We start from the raw sequence: 25,472 nt of genomic DNA, 5'->3' as shown, positions 1-25,472 counted from the left end.
CAGTCCCTGAAGGGCCAGGTGATTTTCTTCCACCTTGGTTTTTAAATAGTTGACTTCCTGGCCTAAGGCGTTCCTTTCCTGAATTAGAGTAACCATCTGTGCAGCCAGGTTGTCCCTTTGTTTTATGAATGCACCAGCTTTCTGGCGCTCTTCATCAAATTCTGTTTGGGAGTCAAGGTCTTTGAGAATTAATTTATTATTTTCCTCTTTTAATTTGTCTATGCGGTTCCCTAAAGTGACCACCTGTTCTGTGCATGCCCTGTTAAAGGTTAACTGCTGTTCTAGCTTTTGTTGGCTCTGTAGTAGAGAGTCTAACCTTTCTTGACACTCTTTTTGCAGTGTCAGTAATTTGGTGTCTTGCTTTACCTTCTCTTTCTGCAGGAGATCCAGATCTTCTTTTACTTTTTTCAGGTACTTTCTGGTTTCACTCTCTGATTATTGTCTCTTTTGTAGCCTTTGCTCTGCAGAGTCCAGATCAGTTTGGGCCTTCTCTAGCGATTGTACTTGCCTTTTTGCCAGGTCTAGGTTTTCGGCATATTTTTCCTGTATTTCTCCAACGTGGAGGTACAGGTACGCCATTATTACAGCAATTTTACATTGCTCTTCTTTTACCCTTGGGGCCATATACAGCTCACTAAGTGCCTGGTGTAATGGACCCTGGTCCTGTCATATATCTAATTTTGTGGCAGTGGCTTGTTGTTTGATTTCCTGCAGCCAAACATTCTGATCCTGCTCAACCCATTCACCCCGGACAAACAATTTGTGCAGTAGGTGTTCTTTTGTCATATTAATTTCCACTAGGGTCGCCATTCCGGAAATATTAATTTCCTTCTGACTTATCTCAGGGTTACTTTTACCTTTGCAAAACAGGCCAAACACCTTTGAGTGTTTCTATTTAAGGGTGTTTTACAGTGTAGCACAGTGTGGTAGCCCAACAAGGTGTATGTACCCCGTCAGTTAGCACGCTCTGTTAGACTGTCACAAGTGGTATGTCTAATTCAGGATCTCGTGGCGAGCCCCCAATCTGTACGTGATTTCAATCCGGCACTAACCCAAGTCAAAACCTAGCATGTAATGCACAACTGGAATCCTTATTTATTTGTGTCTAAAAGTTATTTTATTCTGAACGATGTACCACTCATATCGCGCCCCTCTCCTGGAACCCCCACGGTCACACTGAACCAGGAATCAGGCTGGTTTGCAAAGTTAAAATATTTATTTATGTAGTTACAATTCAATCACACTATGTTTGAATGGGTACACAACAATCACCAATGGGCTGATGTAACACTAAATAATCTCTTTAATACACAGGGAATAACAGTGAGCAAAACAATTCAACACAGAAATAATACCTTTGTGTGTGTGTTCAGATCAAATAGCAGTGTGGTTACTAATTCCCCCTGCACACCCCTCAACCCCGCAACAGGCAATATAAAGAGATAGGAGGAGAGAGAGCAGGTATTCAGGAATGGCAGAATTCAAACAAAATATCAATCCCAATTTCCCCCCAGCAACACAAGAGAAAAACAGAATTGATTGGCAAGCGGTCAGCATGGTTTTAAAGTTACCTTAGAATGGAAGGTGCAAAAACACTAAATATGGTTTAAATTGCTGAAATTGTTTAAATTCTTATGTTAGCCGCTTTGGATAGTTGCATATAAACACTAGCAATGACATGATACTAAGAAGCAATGTGAAATCTTAAACTTAAGGTCGGAAGCAATCAAAAGCTGTTTTATACGTGTCAGAATTTCCCTAAAACGAAATTCGCTGCAAACTTTTCAGTGCGCGATAATCGCAATTACGGAAGAACCATATGGGTTTGGGATGGCCCTATGGCAGCCTACTTACCCTCATATAGACTAGTAAAGGTATTGTAGTCATGTGGTATATGGACATTTATCCTGGTGCACGGGCCACACATGTCAAAACTTTGGTAAAGGATCATATCCACTTTCTGAATGTCATTGTGTATTGGTATATGGGTATTTGTTGTTTGGAAGATGTTCTAGACCACATTATACTTTGCATAAATGAATTGAGCGAGATGTTTGTGGGTGCTCACATCATCCTAATTCTGATTGTATCTGCTTTGCTCTCTGGGAATGTGCAATAGCACCTTGAAGCATTTATTATGCGCAGATAAATGACCCCAGACTCAATTAACCAGACAAACCCACAGAATATGGCAAAGTACTACTTTATTGTCAGTTCAGAATAAAGTAGGGAAATCTGGCGCACCTCAAGCAGTAGTCGGCACTAGGGGTGTACCGAACTTCGGCTTCGAGTAAGTATTCGTCCGTATTCCGGCTGAAAAAAAGCTATTCGGCTCCGGCCGAATAGTTTCTTGCTATTCGGCTCTTGCGGAATACTTTGACATTCTCATTTCAATACAATACTATGCAATATGAACTCAGAAAGGCAAATATAGACTTCAGTTGAATACACTTAGACCAGACCAATTGCTATCACCCAGCTGAAAAATATCTTATTTAGTTTGTTTTAGTTTATTTGCAAAGCGCAACCAGGCCCAAGGGCAACCGGGCACATAATCTTAGATACAGGTTACAATATATACAGTATGCACACACGGGCGCATATTCTTAGCTACAAGGTTACAATATATACAGTTTGCACATATACATTAAGAGTACATTATGGGGAATATACACAAATGCAGTATATTACAAGTCAGCAAAATCCTAAGTGCGGATGCTTCACGCGTTCTGAGTGAACAGCCAAGATTTGGTATTGTTCTTGAAGGTTTGGAACGAGGGCTCAGTTCTGATGGGATCCGGCAATGAGTTCCAAAGTTTGGAGGCTAGGACAGGGAAGCTCACCCCACCTGCTTTTTGGAGTCTGAACCTAGGCAAGATGAGGCTGTGAGTTTGGGCTGACCTGGTTGGTCGTGTGGAGGTGTGTAGTGTGAGTCGAGAGGAGAGGTAGGGTGGGGCTTTGTTGTCCAGGCATTTATAAGTCAAGGCTAGAGTTTTCAAGGCGATTCTTTGTATTACCGGGGGCCAGTGTAGATCAGATCTGATGTTAGAGATATGAGAACGTCTGGGAATATTGAGGGCTGCCCTTATGCATTGTTCTGGATAGTTTGCAGTTTGTTGATGTTAGATTGGCTAATCCCCAATTAGAGGGCACTGCAGTAGTCGATTTTAGACATAATGAGTGTTCTGGCAAGGGTGATACAATTCTGGGGGTGCAGGAAAGGTCTGCAGGCGGTAATAAGTTTGCAGGTATAAGCTGATGCTGATCTTACTGCATTTGTTTGTCTGTTCAGAGATAGAGCAGAGTCCAAGTAAACACCTAGAGTTTTAGTATCTTTAGAGACCTTGATGTCATTACCGTCAATGGTAAAAGATTTGAAGGCTTGGTCCGGTTTGTTGAGATGCTGAGTTGATCCTAGTAATAGAAGCTCAGTCTTGTCGTCGTTTAGACATAATTCGTGTTGTGCCATCCAGGCCTGGATGACCAGATAGACGTCATTTAAGGATTTGGTATCAGCTGTGTAGTCACCAGTGATGGGGATGAGTATCTGGGTGTCATCCGCATAGTTAGTGTAGGAGACACCCAGATAGTCGAGCGCATCAAAAAGGGGTTTGGTAAATACGTTGTAAAGCGTAGGTGATACACAAGAGCCTTGGGGGAAGCTGCAGTGGATAGGAGAAGGGTCAGCCTATGCAGTGGGCGAGAAGACCCGCATGGACCTGTTGCTTAGGAAGGAATGGATCCAAGCATTAGCAGAGTCCGCGAAGTGAGCCGAAGATTTGAGATATTGGCAGAGAATTTGGTGGTTAACCAAGTCAAAAGCCGCGGACAGGTCAAGGAGGAGGAATAGCGCTAACTTCCCATTGTCCTTTAGAGTCTCCATCTGTGTTTTCAAGTCAATCAAGGCTGTTTCGGTTCCATGTTTGGGACGGAAGCCTGATTGTCTTAGCCCCAGGAGATTGTTAGATTCAAGATAGTCTTGGATCTGAAGGTATGCTGCCCGATCTAGGATCTTGAGCAGGAACGGGACCGTAGTGATTGGTCTAAAGTTGGTCAGAATGTTAGGGTCAAGGAATGGTTTTTTAAGTAGTGGGATCACCCAGGCGTCCTTGAGGTTGTCAGGGACTATGCCAGTTTTGAACGAGGCGTTTATGAAAGCTATGATAAATGGGGCTAAGTCATGGGCGGCTGCCTTGATGATAGGTGCCGGGCAAGGGTCACCTTGGCAGTTAGAGGGTTTAAGTTTGTTTATGATTCCTTCTACTTCAAGGGTGGTGAGAGGGGAGAAGGCGAACGGTTTAAAGGTCAAGTTGGTTTGGCCGGCATTTGCTGCTATCTTTAGTGCAAGAGTCGGGGGGTGCTGCAGGAGTCTCAAGTTCCTTGAGGATTTTGAATAGCTCCTTAGTATTCGATTGTGCTAACAGAATACGTTTATTGTAAGATTCTTTTTTGGCCTGGAGTATGGCTTCTTTGTAGTTGAGAGTAGCTAGGAAGAGACTGTCCTTGTGGGTGTCAGATGAGTGACTTTTACAACGTGCCTCTGTGCTACGTTTCTCTTTGCATAACACTCTGAGCTGTGGTGTGAACCACGCGTTGAGGTGCGCATGCTGTTTGGGTCTCCTAAGTCTGACTGGAGCGATAGAGTTTATGGCTGAGAGCACTTTCTGGTTCTAGGTGTCGGGTAGGATAGTGGGGTCTGAACAGGAGTCAGTGACGTTGTTGAGAGAGGGGAGGATGAGGGGGAGTAACTTTTCAGGGGTTATGTTATTTTTGCTTCTAGTGGGGATGGCTGGAGCGACAGGAGGCGTAGGTAGGTGAGCCGCTTCAATGTTGAAGGTGATGATGTGATGGTCTGACCAGGCACAAGGGGTATTATAGAGTAAGATAATATTGCAGTTAGTGTCACTTAACCAATCTAAGGAGCGCCCTTTGATGTGAGTGGGTTCTTGTATATGATGGGAAAAACCTAGGAGTGTTGGCGAGGTCAATGGCCGCGGGGTCATTAAGGTCTTGGTAGCCTAAATTAAGGTCTCCATAGATGATGGTTTGAGAGTTAGTTTTCACTTTCTCAAGTACTAGAGAGGTGATGTCATCCACAAACGATGAGGGGGGCCCAGGGGTCTGTAAATTAGATGAATGGTGTCTGTTTGGTTGGCCGAAGGTGGGAGTTTGACAGAGAGTAACTGCGGATTCTAGGTTGATGCTAGGTAGGGTTCTAAGTCCTATTGAATTTTTATGGATGAATGCAATTCCGCCGCCTCTAGAGGTGTGGTCACGTCTGGAGATAGAGTACTCAGGTGGAATGGCCAAGGAGAGTGCCGGGCCCGAGGCATGGTGCAGCCAGGTCTCAGAGATGGCGATGAAGTCTAGCTCCTGAGTCTTGATAAGATCAGCAATGTCCAGTGCGTGGGCAGCTAGGGACCTTGCGTTGACCAAGGTGGCCTTAAACAAGCCAGCTGTGCTTGGAGAAGTAGGGGTTGTCTGGGGGCACTGGGGAGTAGGTGTGTTAGGGGTTTGGGGGGACAGGCTGGGCGTCCAGAGTTTCCAGTGAGAACTAGGGTGCATAGGGTGTCCCTTCATGCCCAAGAATCTGGTACCTAGTCTTTTGTTTCTTAGCTGGGTAGAGCAAGGTTGGTTAGGTGTGTTTTTTTTAGTGAAATGGTCCAGCCATAAGGCAGGGGCATTAAGGTAGATATTGGGGTGTTGAGGCTCAGTGCTTAAGGGGGTGTCCGAAGGTCTGTAGGTAGGGGCCATGGTGACAGCGTGCAAGGTACTGGGTGTAGGTAGACTTGCAAATGATAGGTGGAATGCCCCACAGAAAGAGGGGTAGTCTCAGTGAGGGAAGCAGTAGCCTTTGGGAGGTGGGGGTTGTAGCATGATACCAGAGTTAAGACTAAGTTTGGTTCTAGCAGCAGGGCACATCTAGGCTAAACAATGCAGGGCAGGCATAGGCTAGATTAGGTTGTTGCTACAAGGCACATCTGTACTAACAATGCGAGGCGACAATGCAGGCAGGCAGAGGCTAGATTAGGTTATTGCTACAAGACACATCTATGCTAACAATGCAAGGCAGGCAGGGCTAGGATCGGTTGTAACTGCCCGGTACATCAGGCTATGTAAAGCGGGTCAGAAAGCTACAGTTGCTAAGGCATATAAGTGCAGAGTTTGATTGAGGTTACGAAACACGTAAGGCTAGATAAAGCAGAGAATACAGGCAGATCATGCCATTCACAGGTAACTGTGGGTACAGATAGCTTGAGGAGGACTGACAGTGCAGTATAGGAAAAGCTATGCAGTGCGGTACAGATAAGGGCCAATCTTGGAGGAAGCCCGTAAATTTTCCTAGATTTAAGTAATGCAATTGAGGCTAGATCATAGCTAAATAAGCGATCCAACAAAGGTACAATGAGATTAGGGCTAGTTATCTTGAAGGGCGGCATGATGGATATATCATCCAGGTTGAATGGAGTGCAGCGTTCCTGACAGGCTTATTGAGGATAAGCTCCTCTGCATCCAGACAAGTTAATGATTTAGCATGTAGTCATTATAAGACTGGCACTAAGTTGAGGAGCCAGGGGGTCCGGTTCCGGCACAGTCCGGCAAACCGGAGGCAAAACAGAGCCGTATCCTCAGCCTTTGCCACAGGACGGCTGCCGCCTTACGGTGGACCGGATTGGCTTATCAGCTAGGGGTTGCCTAGCAGCTGAGGGAAACAGCTTCGGTTTCAGGCCATTTTGCGCCGGCCATCTTGGGTTGGGCAGGGGCTTGGCTGCCGTTTGTCGAGCGGCAAGGAAGTGGAAAAATAGCACTTTCTTGTGCTAGCAGGTATAATGCGCACAATACATGTGCCTTTGCAATAAAGGCTGTACAGCTGCTGGAGTGCAGCGAGGTAGCTCTCACCCTGTAGTTGGCGATCGTGTGAGGCTCTGCAGTGGATTCTGCACGGGTTGTCGCTGGTCGCTGAAGGCACAGTGGAGGGGGGAGGAGGATTATATTGTAATCTGCTCTTTAGGGCATGTTTTTGTTACAGATTCTTAGACAAAAAAGGCGCTTATCCTTTATACTTGACCTGCAACAATACAGGAACATCTTTTCTTTTTTTTTGTAACTTTATTTCTTACTTTCTTATTTTCAATAAAATAGAAACATATCAAGTACAAAGCAAATGTTACTAGGTCAGCATCAGCAAGCTATCATCCAGGTAACAACATAAACCTGAATCAAAGAATACAATAAACAATAACCTCGAAATACATATTAACCCCAACACATTTAATAACATAGCCATGAGAGGTGGCCTGACATTCCCAAACATAACGGACAACACAAAACAAGAGAACATAACACAAGCACCCTCCCCCCCAAAACGTATCCATTAGACGTGATGCAAACCCATTCTATTACACAATTCTGATCAAGATGGTTTCCCCATAAAAATCATTGAAATTCCCCCATTGTTGATCATAACGTGCTTCTTTGCATTGCGTATAAAACATAGGGCCTCATTATGAGTCCGGTGGTAACCGAGGCGGAAAAACCACCTGGTTACCGCCGGACTCGTATTACCATTCCGCCTCCGTGAGTCCCGGAATTACCGGGGCATTACAACCCCGGTGACCCAGGAATTCCGGAGGCGGAATGGTGTAAATCCCCATTCCTATTGAGTCCCATAGGACTCAATGGGAATCATGGAAACACCGGCACCATCTCGTGATCGTGCCGGTGTTTCCTCGTCCGCCTGCAGGCTGGCGGTGTTAAACCCGCCAGGTCAGACCTGGCGGGATTGACGCCTCCGCCTGCAGGAGTCGTGATCACCCGGTATGGAAACAACGGTGGCGGCGGGTTTACTGCCACCGTTGTTTCCATACCGGGTGAGTTGTAATGAGGCCCATAGTCTTCTCATATTTAGTTAGAACTTGCACATCTAAAATCCTATCCTCTAATGTTGGTTTCTTCCTTGTCTTCCTGACCTTTAGTATCTGCTTAGTAGCTACTAACAAAACTTTGGCAATCCAACACGATGTTACCCAATCATATTTGCAACCATTCCTTGGTAATTGCAGAATGATTGCCAACGGATTCCGTGGATAGGTGATGCCCCAAAACTGGTCAATCCTATCAACCACATCCATCCAGAAATGTGTCATGTTTTATGGGGAGAGGGGAAAGTAGCCAAAGTTCCACGGTATATTATGGTCCGCAGCGTCAAAGATGGAGGTTTTGGATAGGTCCTTAAGAATTATAGTAACGCTTTTTTATTGAAAAATATTTCTAGCTATTTTATTGGGTATCCAAGCCAGATGCCATGGTGGGTTCAGATTGAAATGCATAGTTTTTTGCCATATGACATTTAGTGTTTGTATTCATTTGGAACATTACCTAGGAAGGTGCAGAGTTTAAAAACAGTTTTGGCTACAAAAGACTCATTGGCGTCACTGGTAGTGGGAAATGGGCAGGGATTATTTGTTTATGAAGAGGCCTCACTTTGGCATAATCCTTGTCTGCAGATTGATAATAGAACGTTAAATTGGAGAAGTTGGGTTAGTAGAGGTATTTTAAAGGTTGCTGATGTTTGGAGCAATGAAGGGGTGGTTTCCTTTGAGGGGCTAGTGGAGAAATGTGGACTGCATAATAGAGAGTTACGAAGGTACAATGAATTGGTGGATTTAATATCTGAAAGGAGTCGGATGATGGATGCATCACTCTGACGGGAACCTGAAGTCCTCAAAATATTGGCCTGTGGATCACAAAAGGTGTCAAATATTTTGAAAATTATGCAAACAGATGTACAGTGGTTGAACTCATGGGAAAAATCGAGGTTGTCATGGACGGATGAGCTGGGTAGAGAACTGACACAAGATGAATGAGAAAGGGTCTGGAGAGTTTTGGTTAAAGCTAAAGTGGATTTACAACTTTGTTACACTCATCAGAGAATATTGAGTAGAACCTATTGGACCCCAGCCCGAATGTACGCTTTAGGAATGGTGGATGGTGACAGTTGTTGGGGTTGTGGGGGTAGAGAGGGGTAGTTTGCGTCATATGTTGTGTAGTTGTGAAAGAGGAACATCTTTTCTTTTGGTGAATGTTTATATGCAATATGCACTTTTTTCAGTTGGAAAAAACAAACTGAAAGAAATGTGCATAGATACTTTCAGTTCCTGTCATGTCTCTTCCCATTACCTACGTCATAGTCCCCCTTTTCTTTTTTTAAGGACTTGAGTCCTGAGTTTTACATTATCTGTTATTTTATCAGGAAATTATAAGTCGCATATGTTTGTGTATTGGCGAGAAAGACTGGCTAGGATAAGGGAAAAGTGAGCAGCATTTGTTTGGGTAAGTGAATAGTTGTGAGATAGAGTTCATGCATTTCAGATTTCCTCTTGACTTGTGTCCTGCATGAGCCGACATGAATCTTTTTATACATTTCTATGTGAGCTGGAAAGAAGTTTCAAAACTCGACCACGTTGACTTTGCAACTGGATAGAGAATGCAATGCATCTGATTCACGAAGACAGTCCTTTTGCATTTGTGAAACCTACTTTAACTGCTACTGAATATGCAACAATCTTCTGTACATTTGGTCCCTTCATTTTGGTTTAATCTGCTTCATTTCTGGCTTTTATACTTTTAAATAATGATGCTACATTAATTACAATGAAGAGAAATAAAAGTATAGAATGCATTAAAATGGTGCTTTATTTGTTTTTTTAATAAGTGTATTTTTTGAAGTTTGGAACATGATTTATTGAATAAAGCAACTATTCGGCTTCATATTCGACTTCGTCAGAATAGTTGACAAACTATTCGGTATTCGGCCGAATACTAAATATGCTATTCGGTACAGCCCTAGTCAGCACACTCGCACACGATTTTAATTACACAAAAGGCTTTATACCTCAATATGTGTAAACTATAACGCCATCCTATGAGGCAAACATAAAACCTATTGAAGGGAGGGGTTGGTTAAAGGAACATATGTAGCTATATTATATGTAAGTGTTAAATAACTTCTTTAGCTGCCCCTTATCTAGTAGACATGCCTTGAACTACCTCTAAATACATGCGATATTGATTATAACAGAATAGAGTAGCGGATTGGCCTGTGCATAGTATAGCAGGTTGCTACATAGACCCATATGATTGGCTGGCATTCTCTCCCAGCCTTGGACTTTCAGCTTGTTAGCAGCACGTAAGCGAAACGAAACCCAGGTGCAGAGGCCAACGTCAGACACCTACCCTCTTGCTCCAATTAGTCCATCATCTCTCATCGGTGAAGCCCTTAGCCAAAGTTTCTCCTTCGTAGAGGACCTTGCTGCCTGCTCTTTGCTCTGGAATCTTTAAGGGAGTGTGTGTACACCATTATCCTCATCCGGAGCTTAATGTATGGCCCTTGTTTCCACCCTCTGAGCCACGTGTGAGGAGACCACACATTTGTCCATGTCAACCTCTTATTTACCGTTATTTGATTTAATTGTACTAGGTTCTTTACTTCCCTCTGGCTTTAGAGACTTTCTCACTCCACCTTGCATAGACTTTCTGCATTTTTAATTGTCCAATACTTGGCCCTTGCAGATGTATTTTTCTTTACTTAATTTAAGAGAAATATGTCTTATGTACATGGCTTTTCCTTTTGACTCCCCTTGTGCCTGCCAATTATTCCTTGAAGTAGCATCCTTGATCCCAAGCCAAGAGGCTCCTCTCCATCCTTCACACAGACCTGTGTATCCCGTCCCTGCAGCATTGGTCTGTTTCTGAGATAGCTTGGTTAGATTCAGTATGAGTCCAATGTCCATCTTTCCATCATGGCCGCTCTAGTCACATTATAGGTTATATCACAGCAAGCTTCTTTATGTCTTGTCTACCTTGCTTTTCCGGTACATACATTTACTTCGCCTCTTCTCACTTGTTTCTTTGATACTCATGAGTTCTTCAGACTTGCTTACATGTTTCTCTTGGTTCTTCAGTTACATCTTTTATTCTTTTGAATATTCATAGATCGTTTCAGTGAGTCCATGTGTTCTTCAAAACTCATTGCGGTATGTCGACATCTGTCTACTGTCTCAGTAAGAGGGTACATTTGATATGATTGTCTGAGTACATAACCTCTCTCGTACACTCGATGCAGCATCGGGACACTGCTTGGTGTCATACATATGACTCTTTCACTGCCATTCCAACAGGATGGAGGTGAGGAGGCAGAGCTTATCATTGACGTTTTTGTCTGCTCCTCTACATTCCTCCTTCTGGTCGAGTCCTCAACCACCTCCTCTTCCTCAATCTTCTGCATCTCATCTGTCCATCTTGACTTTTTAGGGACACACACCATCACACCCCTCAGGTCACTTGCCTTCTTTATATGCTTTATATGCTCATCCATACTCCAGGTCATGTGACAACATCACTGGTGGTCTGGCAGAATACCCAACATCCGATATAGTTCTTAGGATCCTTGGGTAGTAGAACTTCTTTCCTGGGTGTGCCAGCAAACTCTTCATTACGTTTTCACGAGTGGTGTCTTCACATAGATCATTATCAATATATAATAGTGACGTATACCACTTATTTAAAGGTTAATAATGAAGCAAATGATTAATGTGCAGTGCTATATCCCAGCTGTCAATAAACTGTCATAATCTTGTCTTTCTGTAAAAGCATGTTTGATTAATGCCTTATAGTTTATGAACGTGTACATATACAACTAGGTTAATGTTTTTTTGTCACTCTCCAGAGCCTTGCCACTTCTCCCAGTCTGAAATGAATAAGAACAATTTAGAACTGTATCAGTCTGAATCAATCCAAGAAGTTGTTATGCACAAGACAGACATTGATTTTAAGTGCAAACAAGGATACATTGAAAGCCCATCTTCGCAGCTCTCTGTACAGTGTAACAATGGGACAATAACATATCCATCCTGTGTTTTAGACAGTAAGTGATCGCTTTTTTTTAACTTCTATTCTAATTCTGTAAAAAATGTACTCATGTTGTATTGTGCATTACATCGTACACATAGCTTTTCCAATTAATTGCACATTGCATTAGCCTCTTTCTCTTCTGAAACCAGCATTTTTCCATCAATACAACATCACACTTGGTCCCCCATGTGGATTGGTATTAGCCTCGGGTCTCTATTCTACAAAGTCTTGTTCATAATGGTCTATTACATGGATAATTACACCCCAAAACAGCCATACGTTGCATATGAAGAGGGATTGTGGCACAATTTTGAATAATGCTGCAATGCCACTTAAGAAGGAAAGTATAAAGTGATGTGGTATATTCTGTGGAGTTCATTGATGCCTCTCAGAAAGAGACATCTCAGGTAGGCTAAAGATTCTGCTGTGTGCAATGGTGCCTTTCTGAATGGCAAAGGAAGACCTGGATGCATGGTCTGCAATGGTCTGCAATGATGCTTCTTAGAATGGCAAGGAAAGACCTCAATCCAAATTCTGCAGGTGCATTGTAAACTATCTCGGCCCACTTCCCATCGAGGCACGGTGCATAAAGTAAATAACACACAGCAATGGGCCATTTCATGATGCACATGTACCACCCGTATCCTGAGATGATCCGAGGTTGAAGTTGCATACTTAACGAGTGCAATGACTTGACAGCAACATTTTAGAAAATGATATCCATTTTCGTAATTTGTGAAAATGTGCCTGGAACCATGGTAAACCTGTATGAACAATGGTCTGAATCCAATGTTTCCCCACTACCAGAAAAAACAAAAACATGGTGAGTGAAAGAAAATGATTTATCACCCTGTGCAACATTTTATATTAAATATTTCACCACCTCTGCTGGGCAGAAGTCCAGTTTGAGGAGACTAATTTCAGCTCCCTACAAAGTAGTGGCGTCTTGGGGCAAACGGTGGACAGTTGTTTCAAACATGCACAGGACTGATGTCCAACCCTGTTGAGCTACCATGATAGTCTTAATAGAAGGACAGGATAAGAAATAATGTCTTCATTTGAAATTAAACTGCAATTGTTTAGGAGTGTTAAGGTGCCACTTTTCCGGGTACCAGATTTTTGCACTAAAAAATCAGCTCTGAAATGACTTTCAACCACATGACAAACCATGGGGGTCCAAAACACTTACAAAAGTGGTGATTGCAAAAGTGTTCCTGCAGAGATGGAACTGATTGCAAAACGGATAGTGGTAACTATAAAAGACACTTCTGGTACTCATCAGCATTGGTTTAATATCTCAAACCTGCTATGCAACTAGCAACAAGAGATTGTACCATCATCAGAATCCAACCGTATTACGCAGCAATGTATTGTGCCTTTTTTTCGCAGAGCATTACTTACACTTTGAAGGATTAATATCTGGGAACAGCACCTGTTCCCATCTGCCATTTTAAGATAACTTTATTACAACCGCTATCTAGCTAAAGTCAAATGCCCTGGTGGTAGTAAATCATAGCACACACCCATGCCCGTGATGTATGCTACTGGAGTGCCAAACCTACACCCCTGGTTGTGACGTGAGCTGACGACAAAACTAAATGTACTCCCTATGCATTTACGCAATCACCTGTCTCCATGCAAATGTGGAAGACACTCAGGGAGTATATAACAACATTAATTCCCTTTGACCCAATACAAAAAAAAAATGTTTTTTCATTTTTTTCAGGAATTAATGAAAGCCGTCAAGGTGCGCAATATCAAGTGGTTTACGTTTCTATTATTTGGAAAGAAATATTTAAATGAAATAGTTGTCGTTTGTGAGGTATAGAAATCAAACTATCTCATAAGGTAGCCTGATCATCACTGTTTTGGTTATACTGTTATGGAATTATACAGCATATTGCTCTGTGACATGAGCATCTCCCACTACTCTAGGCATCCACATTCTCATGCAAGGCGATAGGCAATTTTACTTCCATAACAAGTTGATTTTTCAGCGCAGCAACCTCCTGGAATACAAAGAAAAAGATGCCCAACATCGAGTGCCACTGCCTGACTTATACAATGCAGAGTTGTAATCACTTGACAAGATCAATCAGTGTTAGGGAGAATTCTCTGTATAGGCTAATTTCCCAAACCTAGTGAGTCCCCCAGCAGCTTTGCTGGATTTTTGGGGTTTATTTTTTTCTTCTGCTAAGAGTGAGACTCTTTTTTTCTCCCACTCTTAGGCATGATTTGAGAATGTCCTTTGACTTTGTAATGTGTTTTATGGGCTACGGGGTCTTTTACTCCTTAGGGCATCATGTGTTTTTGGTAAGTGTTACACAGCACCCTCAGTGCAGTAACACAGGGGTGTCATAGTGACCCCCAAACATAGACTGCACAGGTTGCTGCCTAACAGTGGTGTGCAGCGGTGGGATTTGTATTGAGTATACATTTTAGTGTTCTTATAGATACCTTAGTGCAACTAACCACAAAGCTTAGCACTAAACAGTTTATTTTCTAACCTGGCAACTATGAAAAGTTATAGTCAAGAGTCCCTTGCTACAAAAACGGCTGATTGTTTGAGAGCTCTCTGTAAGCATAGGAATCTCCTGACTAAGGGCAATAAAATAGAGCCAATAGAAAGATTGTTAGCAAACCAAAGTCTGGGTGATGGTTCAGAGGAACCCACTTTCCCGAGAAGGTAGATAACAGTAATGATATTGATATTGATCAAAGTATTGATATTCCTGAGGAAGAGTCAGAAGGGGAGGGTGAGGCTGCTGTGACTGTCCCACCTAGGCCTCTGTATGCTCTACCAGCTGTACCTACTGGACCTTTACCAGGTCCCGCAATTAGTCCTCAATGTCTTGAACTAGAGAAAATGAAGCTTGAATTGTAGTTTAAAAGACTTAATGCTCAAGCAGAGCAAAGACACCAAGAACTGAATCAAGAACTAAGGCTCAGAGAAATGGAGCTCAAGCATGAGCTAGAGATGAAGAAATTGTCTGTTGAAAATGCTTCTCTCTGGGGATCCTCTAGGAGTACCAGTCCCAAAAGACCCCGGATGCCTAAAGAGATTGTGGGTATGTATGAGCCTAAGTTGGATGTGTTGGATTGGTTGGCTATGTTTGAGTATAATCATGGGCTCCAGGACATCACAGGGAATAAGTTACTTCCCTGGTTGTTCTCTAGGCTCCCCCTGTTTCATCTGATGTGGTAATGGAGTTGGGGGATGTGGATAAGAAGGATTATGAATGTGTGAAGCTAGCTTTGATAGCTAGATTTGGGAAGACCCCTTCCCAGTACCTTAAGAGGTTTAGGATCCTCAAAAAGCATGATGGTACCTCTTGGGCTACCTGGGTGAGTGAACGTTTGAAGAACTTAGAGGGATGGATTAAGGGTTACAAGGGGAACACTTATGAGGGAATTAAGAATCTTGTAATGTTGGAGTCAATTTATGATGCCTGCTCTCCTGAGCTCAGACAGCACTTGGCTGATTCAAAGGAATTAGATTCCAGGAAGCTAGCTAAGGCTGCTGACTTGTGGGTTGCCAACAGGGCTACTCACAAGGACTCAGGGGTCACTCAGAAAAAGGATGAGGGAAAGCAGCCACCAAAAGGGAACCCAAAGACTTCTAATACCTCCCAACCCAAAGAGGGCCCCAAACAACAAAATAACCAGGCTAAGCCCCAAGGTAAACCACAACAGGCTAGTGTACCTTCTGGTCAACAACCAGAAGGAGGTCAGAACAAGCCACCCTTTCAGAGAGCATTTGGAGTATGCTATGTCTGTAAGGCAACTGACCATATCAAAGGAGATCCAAAATGTAAGGGTAAGCCTACAGGTATCAGCAGTGTCTCCTTAGCCTTCACCATAACAGAAAACTCAAATGTTTATTAAGTGGACAGTGTTCTTGTCAATGGCCAGGATACTCCTGCCAGGCGAGACTCTGGGGCCAGCAGAACAGTAGTGGATGAAAGCTTTTTCAGTCCTGAGGATGTTGCTAAGGCACTCAAAGGTCCCACTAATATGTCTGTAGGCCCTGTCCAAATGGTTCCAATTCTACCAGCCCTCATACAGTGTAACAACATGACAGTGATGATTCCTGTCAGTGTTCAAACTGAGGTCCTGGGGGAGTCCTGTTGGGGAATGATCTAAGAACTCTAGGAGTAGTATCCAGTACCCCAAGGCCTCCCAGTATGGAGACCCAGAACCAAACCAAATTGGCTAGAGGGGCCACCTTAAGGAACCACTCTAAGCCTGTGGGAACCTCTACTGAGAACCCCACTACAAGACCTGGTGTTGGTAAGTTGACCTCTGACCCAGGCAAATTTCAGGCTAAAATGTTAGGGAAATGGGAGCCCGAACCAAGCTCCATCATTATTCCCCCAGTCTTAGAGTCTGTGACTCCCCCTGCTTCTGAAGAAGAGGTGGATAGACCAACTGGACCCCTAACTAAGCCTAAGAGAACTGGTAATTCTCAGTGCTGGTGGAAAACCAAACATAGACTTCACACCCTGGGACTGACTACTGTCTCCCAGGGCATGTAAAGTCACCATTGACTTTACTAGTCTTAAATTGTGAACAGAACCAGTACAAACCATCATATTGTGGAAGTACTGGTAGGGGTAATTAGATTGCCCCTGGGTCTGTTTTTCGAGGGGGCACTGTGCAGTCCCCCCTCGTCGAGTTTCTGGCTGGTGGCAATGGTTACCACCACGCAAAATATTCCACCAGAATATTTCCTATGGTTTATTCCCATTCATTTTAAACGCACCACTTTTTTTGGTGCAATAACTGCTGGGTTATTTATTTAATATTTATTCCCCGGTTGGGTCTTCTTGCCAGAACTCAGTTTTCAAATGGTGTTTGTGTTCGCCTCTGCAACTCCAACCCAAGTCGAGCCCTTTGTTCCACTTTTGGCATGCTTCTGCACAGAAGCCTCCAAAAGTGGTGCCACTCTCTCTGGGTCTCCAGGATGTGTGGGAGGGGGGAATAAGCACAATGGACTGAGTTGCCTCGACAACTCAAGTCGCACTCGTGTGATTGGCCCAGTGGTGAGCCGCCCGTCTCACCACTTAGCATGTTTGAGTGACAGCTAGGACTGATGAATGGGGGTTTTCTGCATAAAAGCAGGGCTTTGGGGACTGGAACTTCAGAAGTCGCCACAGGACCTAAGGAATCCAAAGAGGTTAGAAGCTGAGCCGACCTGCAACGACGACACCACCGGTGGAGCCCTGCTGAACCGACTCACCACTTCCCAACGACAGAGAAGATCTTCTTACTGGAGAGTCTTCTTCCTTTGAGCTGGTGGGGTTAACCAGTTCGCCTTCCTGGATCGTCTCGTGGTCGAATCGCCCGTGCCAAGCACCCCGGCGGCCAGATAGCCACGCTTCACCACTACCGCGAATAAAAGAGTAGTACCTTTTAACCGGGAAACTGCTTTGAGACAACCAGCCAATCTAAAAAAATAATAACAAGCACTTTAAATCCACATAGCATAGACAGTGTAACCATGACATGCAAAAACTAAAGATGTCTAACCGGACAACATATCTACAGTTTCTATACAATCAAGATACCCCACACCGGCAGGATTACAAAATTACGAGACTTTTCACATGTGCGTCCAGCAATTTTGTGTATCTGAATATGTGTATGAAATGTCATAATGAGGGCTAATATGTTGGAGAATATGGCCAGAAACTACATAAGCGATAAATATTCACAGGCAAAGCATTAGGAGATTGGGTAATGACACACTCATCAGAGAGCACCTTTAACAACCAAATTACACCCTTGAAAACTTTAATATCGCAGTGCTGAAGGGTAACTCTAGGACAGAACATGCACGAAAAACATCTGCATGCAAATGCATCAAGATTTCCAATATACCAGAAGATTGTTTGAACAGACATAGCAGCTTCATAGGTCACTAACCCAATCAACACATTCCCATTGTTTGCACACATAAGGAACCAGAGGTCACAGCAGATAGACCTCATATTTCCTATAATATGTTTTGTACCTCTTCACTGACACCTGACTGACACCTTCCCATACTCACCTGCCTCTCTGTGGTAATTGTAATTGTTTATTTGTAAAGCGCTTATACACAAATGAAGTGCTTCAAAGCGGAAAGGGAAGAAGGGAGTACAGTCGCCATTCATAGGCTTTGAAGATACCGAATGATTTACAGCAATAGCTAGCATGCTAAGCTAAAGGCATATGTACTAGTGAAGTGCTTAAAAAGAGTGAGAGGGGAGAGGGAAAGGAGCATACACTTCAATAAACTACAGTCCTGGACTGGCGACATTACATGTAGCTTGGTAGTTGCTCATCCAATGTGCCTATGAATGAGTATTCCAGCACACCCAAGCTAGGGAGGGGAGACATAGGGAGGACAGGACAGACAGGCTTGCAAGGCTTAGAACATTCAAGGTCAAGAATGTAAGTGCGCATAACACTAAGTGTGAGGGAGGAGGGAAGGGGGGCAAGTGCTCCCAGTCCAGCAGGGGCCTGGGTTGAGTGCAGAGCGGGTGCGGCTCAAGATGGAGAGAGATAGGTAGGCTGTTCCAGAGGGAGGCACCTGCAGAGGATAAGGATTTACCCCCTTATCTCTGTTTGGAGTAGCGGCTCACCCGCATAGAGTTGGAGGAGGCCAATCGGAGGGCTCTAGAAGTAGAGCATTAGGGAAGAGATTGTTGCAGATACTAAGGGCTCAAGCCCCTGAAAGCCATGTGATATGATATGATATGATATGGCATTTGTAACGCCCCTATACACAAGTGTTTCAAGGCGCGACAAGGCAGGGAGGGGGGAACAAGGGGAAGACACAACGATCCTACTAGGCCAGGTGTCATTCAGACAGCGCAAGTGCAGGGGTAGGGGGAAGGGAAAAAGTGCAAGGGGAAGGGGGAGGGAAGGGAGTGCAGTACAAATAAGTAGAATAGAAATAAAATAATAAATAAATAGGGCCAGCTGGTGGCAAGTGCAAGGTAAGTGCAGACAAGTGCTGGGAGGGGGGGGTGTAGTGATACAGAGACAGTCCTGCAGTGCAGGGGTCGCCAGGGAGGCAGTGCAAGTGAAGAGTGACTGGGCCCAGGACCGAGGTCGGTGAGAGTGGCCCAGTTGCAGAATCAGTGCAGTTTTGGTGAAGAATTTAGCAGGGGAGAGGGAGAGAGAAAGCAGAAGTGAAGAGGAAGGTTTTGAGGTGCTTCAGGAACCGGAGATGGTTCTCCTCAAGTTTCAGGGAGGCAGGAAGGCTGTTCCAGAGGGAGGCCCCTGCCGCGGAGAGAGATCTACCCCCAGCTCGTTTTGCTTCGAGAAGCGGCTGACCCTGAGGGAGTTGGAGACGGATGAGCGTAGGGCTCGGGAAGGAAGATATTTAGGAAGAGAGAGTTGAAGGTATTTAGGCCCCAGGCCCCAGAAGGCCTTGTGGACAATGCAGAGGGTTTTGAACTTAATCCTCACAGCCACTGGGAGCCAGTGTAGAGATTTCAGTCCTGGAGAGAAACGGTCCCTGGGCTTGAGGCCAAGGACAAGTCTCGCAGTTCTGTTCTGGATGAGTTGCAGAGGGCGGAGAGTGGAGGCAGGCAGATTAAGATAGAGGCTGTTATAGTAGTCCAGCTTTGAGAGAACCAGGGCTCGGGAGACAGTGAGCTTCTGGGGGAAGGAGAGGAAGGGAAGAATACCTCTGAGGAGGTGCAGCTGGTAATGTGACTTCTTAGAGACGTCAGAAATATGAGGAGAGAAGGAGAGTGTGGAGTCGAAGATGACCCGAGGTTTTTTGCCTTGCAGGTAGGAGCAGGAAGAGGGCCAAGAGAGGCCGGCCAGAGAGCTGCAGGGAAGGAGGGAGTGGGTGTGCCGATGAGTAGGATCTCAGTCTTACTAGCATTAAGGCAGAGGTCATTGGCAGCACATCATTCCTGGATAGCAGACAGACAGTCAGAGATGAGGGAGGGAGAGGAGGAGGCCGAGGGTAGCCTGAAAATGAGCTGGGTATCGTCCGCAAAGCACTGAAAGTTGGGGCAGAGGGCGGCGATGCGGTGGGCAAGGAGTGCCAGATACTGGTTGAACAGCCAGGGAGAGAGATTAGATCCCTGGGGAACGCCACAGGTGGAGAAAAAGATGTCAGAGAGGAAGGACCCAAGCTGGACCTGGGAGGGTCGATTGGAAAGGAAAGAGGTCAGCCACGCCAGAGCCTGACCAGTGATACCCAGGTTATCACGGAGACGGTTGAGCAGGATGGCATGGTTGACAGTGTCAAAGGCAGAAGAGAGATCGAGCAGAATGAGAACACACAGAGTGGTGGAGTCGAGGTTCAAGAGCAGGTCCTCACAGATGTTCAGGAGAGCAGTTTCCGTGCTTCTGGCCGCTCTGAAGCCAGATTGATGGTCATGGAGACTATCAACAGCTTCAGCATGGAGGTTAAGCTGGGAGATGGCCAGTTTCTCCAGGAGCTTGCCCAGGAAGGGAGTGATGGAGATTGGGCGATAGTTAGCCGGACAGGAGGGGTCGGCAGAGGGTTTCTTAAGGAGAGGGTGCACAAGGGAGTGCTTGAGGGGGGATGGGAAACTCCAGAGGCGAAGGAGTGGTTGCAAAAGTCAGCCAGGGCAGGAGCCAGGGAGTCGATGTGGTCCTTGAAAGTTTTGGAGGAACAGGGGTGAATCTGTTTAGACGAGACTTTCATAGATCGGACTTGTCTGGAAACCTCGTCAGCAGAAAAAAGGGGAAAGGCAGAGAAGGAGGGAGGAGGGGTGGCTGCAGAAGGGCCAGAGGAAGAGCAGGGAAGAGAGGGGGGAGGTGATAGGAGGAGAGTGAGGACAGGATGTCCTTAGTTTTAGAGATGTAGTGGGAGGCCAGTGCAGTGCAGAGGGCCTGGGAGGGGACAGGAGAGGTAGAGACTGCAGCAGGGTTGGCAAGCTCCTTGCAGATTTTAAAGAGTTCAGCCGAGTTGTTAGATGCCGCAGAGATGCGGGCTTGGATAAGGGCTCTCTTCTTGGTGAGAACAGAGAGACGGTATTGCCTTTGGAGCAGGCGGCAGGCCAGTTTGTCAGAGGATGAACATGAAGCACGCCATTTCCTCTCTGCCACCCTGCACTCGCGTTTTAGGGTGACGAGATCCGAATCATACCAGGAGTTACATTTGGCTTTAGGCTTCAGGCGGATTTTCATGACGGGGGCAAGGATATCAAGAGTATCAGATATAGCAGAGTGGAGCAAGGAGAGGGCTGTGTCAGGGTGGGAGTCAGCCGAAGTGGGAGGGGGGGGCGAGAAGGTGGCAGCGAAAGCCGCAACTGACACGCGCTTCATGGGTCGGATGACCGAGAAGGTGGGTGGCAATGATGAGGGTGGCTTTGCCTGTGGGGTAGGGAGGGTGAGGTGGGAGGATAGGAGAAAGTGATCACTCCAGGAGAGAGGAGTGGAGAGAGGGACAGAGAGGGGAAGGTCAGAAGAGATTAGAGCATCAAGAGTGTGCCCTGCAGAATGAGTAGGCTCAGACGGGAGAATAGAGAGTGAGAGAGAGTCGCAGAGGTCACCAAGAAAGAGGAGTTGAGTGGTAGAGGACAGGAGTGAGGAGGAGAGGTCAGCCCACTCAGAGAGGAAGGAGGAAATTTGACCAGGTGGCTGATAGATAGTAGCCACGGTAAGGGAATGGCTAGGAGAGAGAGAGAGAGTCGGCAGACAAGACATTCAAAAGAGGAGTAGGTCTGCGTAGGAGTGACAGTGGTAGGAATCCTCTCAGGGAAGATAAGGGCAACACCCCCCCCCTGCACGGTTGGGCCTGGGCACAGAGAGGATCTTGTAACCTTCAGGTAGGAGTGTGTCAAATCTCGTGACAGAGCTGGCTGTGAACCATGTCTCAGTGAGACCGAGGACGTCAAGGTCCAGTTCCTCAAGAAGGCGACAGATATCGGAGGAATGCTTGATGGCAGAGTGAGAGTTAAGAGTGGCAAAGTGGAGAAGGTTGCCATCCTTGAAGGACTTCCGGGGAGGGGTACAGATCAGAGGTACGCCCTGCGGAGGTGTAGAAGAAAGAGGTGAAGAGGGAGTGCGAGAGGGGACAGGGAGGGAGGGTAGAGGCAAGGTAGCCGAAGACAGGGGGGGGTCAGCAGGGGAGGAAAGGAAGTTGATGATGCGAGGGAAGCGTCTATCAAAGAGGTGAAGGTTGGCCTGTGGGCCTTGGACCAAGACGGTCCCATTAGCGTAGACATTAATGATGGCCTTAGAAGAGCGGAAGGGGGCCAAGAGGACATCCCAACGGGTGCCACCATTAATGGGAGAAGAGGAAAAAGGAGAGAGCACAGAGACCATATGAAGAGTCCATAGGTCAGGTGAAGGCACGAAAAAGAGGATGTCAGTGAGAGTTTCCTTAGAGCAGGCACTTGTGTAGGTGTCAGCGATAGGGAGGCCTGGGTTGGAGACAAGGATGTCCTTTTTAAACTTTTTCCTACCAGATTTAGTGAGGAGAGCAGGATAGTCAATAGAGAAGCAGTTAAAGAAGATAGGCGAGATAGAGAGCACCATGGAGCAGGAGGGATTGTGGGGGCGGGAAGACAGACGATACGAGAAGCACGCAGGCAGGACGTGAGCGGCAAGCACAAGTTTACCACATTTCAGAACAGTTAATGAGTATTAGGTACAGAGGCCACCTAAGTTAGAGAATCCTGCGAGGGGAGAAAAAACCCAAGTTTACCACATTTCAGAACAGTAAATGAGTATTAGGTACAGAGGCCACCTAAGTTAGAGAATCCTGCGAGGGGAGAAAAAACCCAAGTTTACCTCAACTGTAGAACACAGTGAGGTGAAGATACCATGCGAAGGAAGTGACCAGGTGTAGGTGGGGTGGGCCGCGCAAGGTGGAAATGGCAAAGTACAGGCGCCTTGCGTCCCCTGCGGACACACAGGGAGCCGCAACTGAAGGAGTCGCCCTTGGCCTTGGGGCCCTTAGCCGCAGGGGGCTGCCGGGCAGAGGGCTGCCCCAAAGGGTGTAGTTATAGGAAGAGGGAGGAGAGGAAGGGGCGGGGGGGTGTGGGCGGGCAGGGAGGCGGGAGGGAGAGGAGAACCAGGAAGTGGGAGGGGAGGGGGAGAGCAGGCACAAAAACACGCTACGAGCGCAGATGAAACTTTTCTTTTTTTTTTTTAAACAAAAAACACAATCTACTCACGGATGCCCGCTAGGGATGCCGAGGCAGGGCTTCCAGGCCTGCAGTTCCCTCTGGGCCACCGGCGACTGCTCTCCCACGCTCAGCTACACAAAGAGTGGACTATGCATGTGGACTATGCAGAGGGACTTAAACTTGATCCTTGCAGCCACGGGGTGCCAGTGGTGTGATTTCATGGCCGGAGGGATGCGGTCCCTGTGCTTGAGGCTACGGATAAGTCTTGCAGTTCTGTTCTGGATAAGTTGTAGAGGTCATAGAGTAGAAGTAGGAAGATTGAGAAAACGACTGTTGCAGTAGTCCAGCCTAGAGAGTATCCGGGCTCTGGAGACGGCAAGCCTTTGGGGGAAGGTGAGAAAAGGTAGAATACCTCTAAGGAGGTGCAGCAGGTAGTGAGACATTTTGGACATGTCTGAGATTTGAGAAGAGAAGGAGAGAGTGGAGTCGAATATGACCCCCAGGATGTTTGCCTCACTGGTTGGTTGGGGGCGAAGGACCAAGGGAGGCTGGCCAAAGTGAGAGTAGGAAAGTGGGAGCAAGAGTCCCCGTGAGGACGATCTCTGTCTTGCTTGCATTAAGGCAGAGAACGTTATCAGCACACCAGGACTGAATTGCGTTCAGACAGTTAGGAATGAGCGAGGAGGAGGAAGAGGCCGAGGGTAGCCTGAAAGAGAGCTGTGTGTCATCCGCATAACACTGAAAGTTGGAGGTGAAGGCAGAGATTATGTGGGCCAAAGGGGCCATGTAGAGATTGAAAAACCAGGGGATAGATTACATCCATGGGGGACACCACAAGTAGGGAGAGTGATAGCAGAGAGAATGGACTCAAATTCCACCTGGGAAGGACGGCTAGAGAGAAAGGACGCAAGCCAGGCCAGGGCCTGATCTGTGATTCTTAGAGTATCACGGAGATGGGCAATCAGGATGCTGTGGTTTACTGTATCAAATGCAGAGGAGAGGTCAAGGAGAATGAGGACAGAGGGAGAGTTAGAATCAAGATTTGAGAGCAGGTCTTCAGGGGTGTTAAGGAGAGCAGTTTCCGTGCCTCTGGATGCTCTAAAGCCAGACTGATAGTCATGGAGGCAACCAACAGATTCTCTGTGGAGGGTAAGCTAAGAGATAGACAGCTTATCTGGGAGTTTGCCCAGGAAAGGAGTGATGGAGATCGGGCAATGTTCTCTTTCTGGACTCCCTCCAATTTACGTCCTCCCAATGCTTTGGAAGTTCTGCCCCAAAAGTTACCCAGAGATGGTGAGTGCTCTTGTTTCAAACGGTCTTTTATTGACCAGATGCAGAGAAGCACACTCTCAATTTGGTGTTATCCTTTTCACGCCAGCCTTCACAAGTCAGAGTCTGAACAGATGGCTGATTATTTGTCCCATTGGCCTTTTAGGGCCACAAGCCCAACATGGAGATGGCTATGCCACCAACAATCTCTGCAAGGGATCAGTCTTGGAAATAGCTCTCTCTTTTTCAATCTAATCAGCCTTTCAGAGGCAATACTGGAAATGTGACCAACAGCTTGTTTAATCTTAACAAATACAATTGCCCATCATGCAATGGACAGTATTTCCTATACCAAGCTTAAACATAGATGGGCGTGGTGGGCATCAAGCTCAGTCGAGGTGGAAAGGCAACCAGCTCTGCCTAAAACATTCTGGATTCGGTAGCTCTGCACATGCCATGACTGATACAACCCCATCCCTTCATGCCTATCTGAAAGCAGCATAGCACTGTTTCTTTCTGTTGCTAGGGAGTGCTGCACGTTTGCCAAAGTAAATGATTCTTGTGTAATTTACTTCAACAGCATTACTTTGATGATAAGTTCATCTGTATATGTACTTTTACGCCCCGTCCCCTTTTCACCAGAAAAAACCTTCTTCCCCTTTTAAATTTAGAGGCACGCGGGGGTGCGGCCCTGCGAGCATGCGCTGCCCTGACTCCGTCCTCTGGTGCCACACCTCAGTCCCCTTTTTCGCCTCGACGGGAACGGGCCGAATTCACCAGCGTTCCTGGGTTTGGCTTCGGCCATGTAATTCCATACACTGATACTTCTTCTCTTTGTCTTTTTTTGTCTTTTTATCATTCAGGTACTCGGTCCTCAGGCGTCATGCTCCTTCCCGGCGCATGTCGACTTCTACAGGGTTCAGCAGCTGTCTATACTGAAACGGGCTCTTTCCAACTAAAGACCCCCACTAAAGACCCCCACGCCTTCTGCCTAACTTGCCTTGGCCCAGACCATAGCTTGCAAGCTTGTACCGCATGCAATGCACTCTCCTCGAGGTCTCTGAAGAAAATGCTAGGCAGGTGAAGGGAGCTCTTCCAGAGATCGCCTCCAGAGGACCTAAAGGACTTCATCTATCATCGATCCAAGCCCAAGGTAGGGCTGCTCTTTTGCAGCGCACCCCC

At 46.1% G+C, this 25,472-nt stretch overlaps 1 protein-coding gene across 4 annotated transcripts in view; it reads left to right on the top strand.

Moving 5' to 3' along the window:
- The window catches only part of LOC138538055 (complement factor H-like), a 981,558-nt gene that overhangs the window by 873,173 nt on the left and 82,913 nt on the right, over nucleotides 1–25,472 (top strand). For all 4 annotated transcript variants that reach the window (XM_069641504.1, XM_069641501.1, XM_069641502.1 and 1 more), the window contains one exon: nucleotides 11,729–11,926. In XM_069641504.1, coding sequence (XP_069497605.1) covers nucleotides 11,729–11,926 — 198 coding nt within the window. The remainder of the gene's footprint in view (nucleotides 1–11,728; nucleotides 11,927–25,472) is intronic.

The sequence above is a fragment of the Ambystoma mexicanum genome, chromosome 1q (genome assembly GCF_040938575.1).
Source record: "Ambystoma mexicanum isolate Mex_15411 chromosome 1q, UKY_AmexF1_1, whole genome shotgun sequence".
NCBI lineage: Eukaryota > Metazoa > Chordata > Amphibia > Caudata > Ambystomatidae > Ambystoma > Ambystoma mexicanum.
This window is presented reverse-complemented; position numbering and strand designations above follow the sequence as displayed.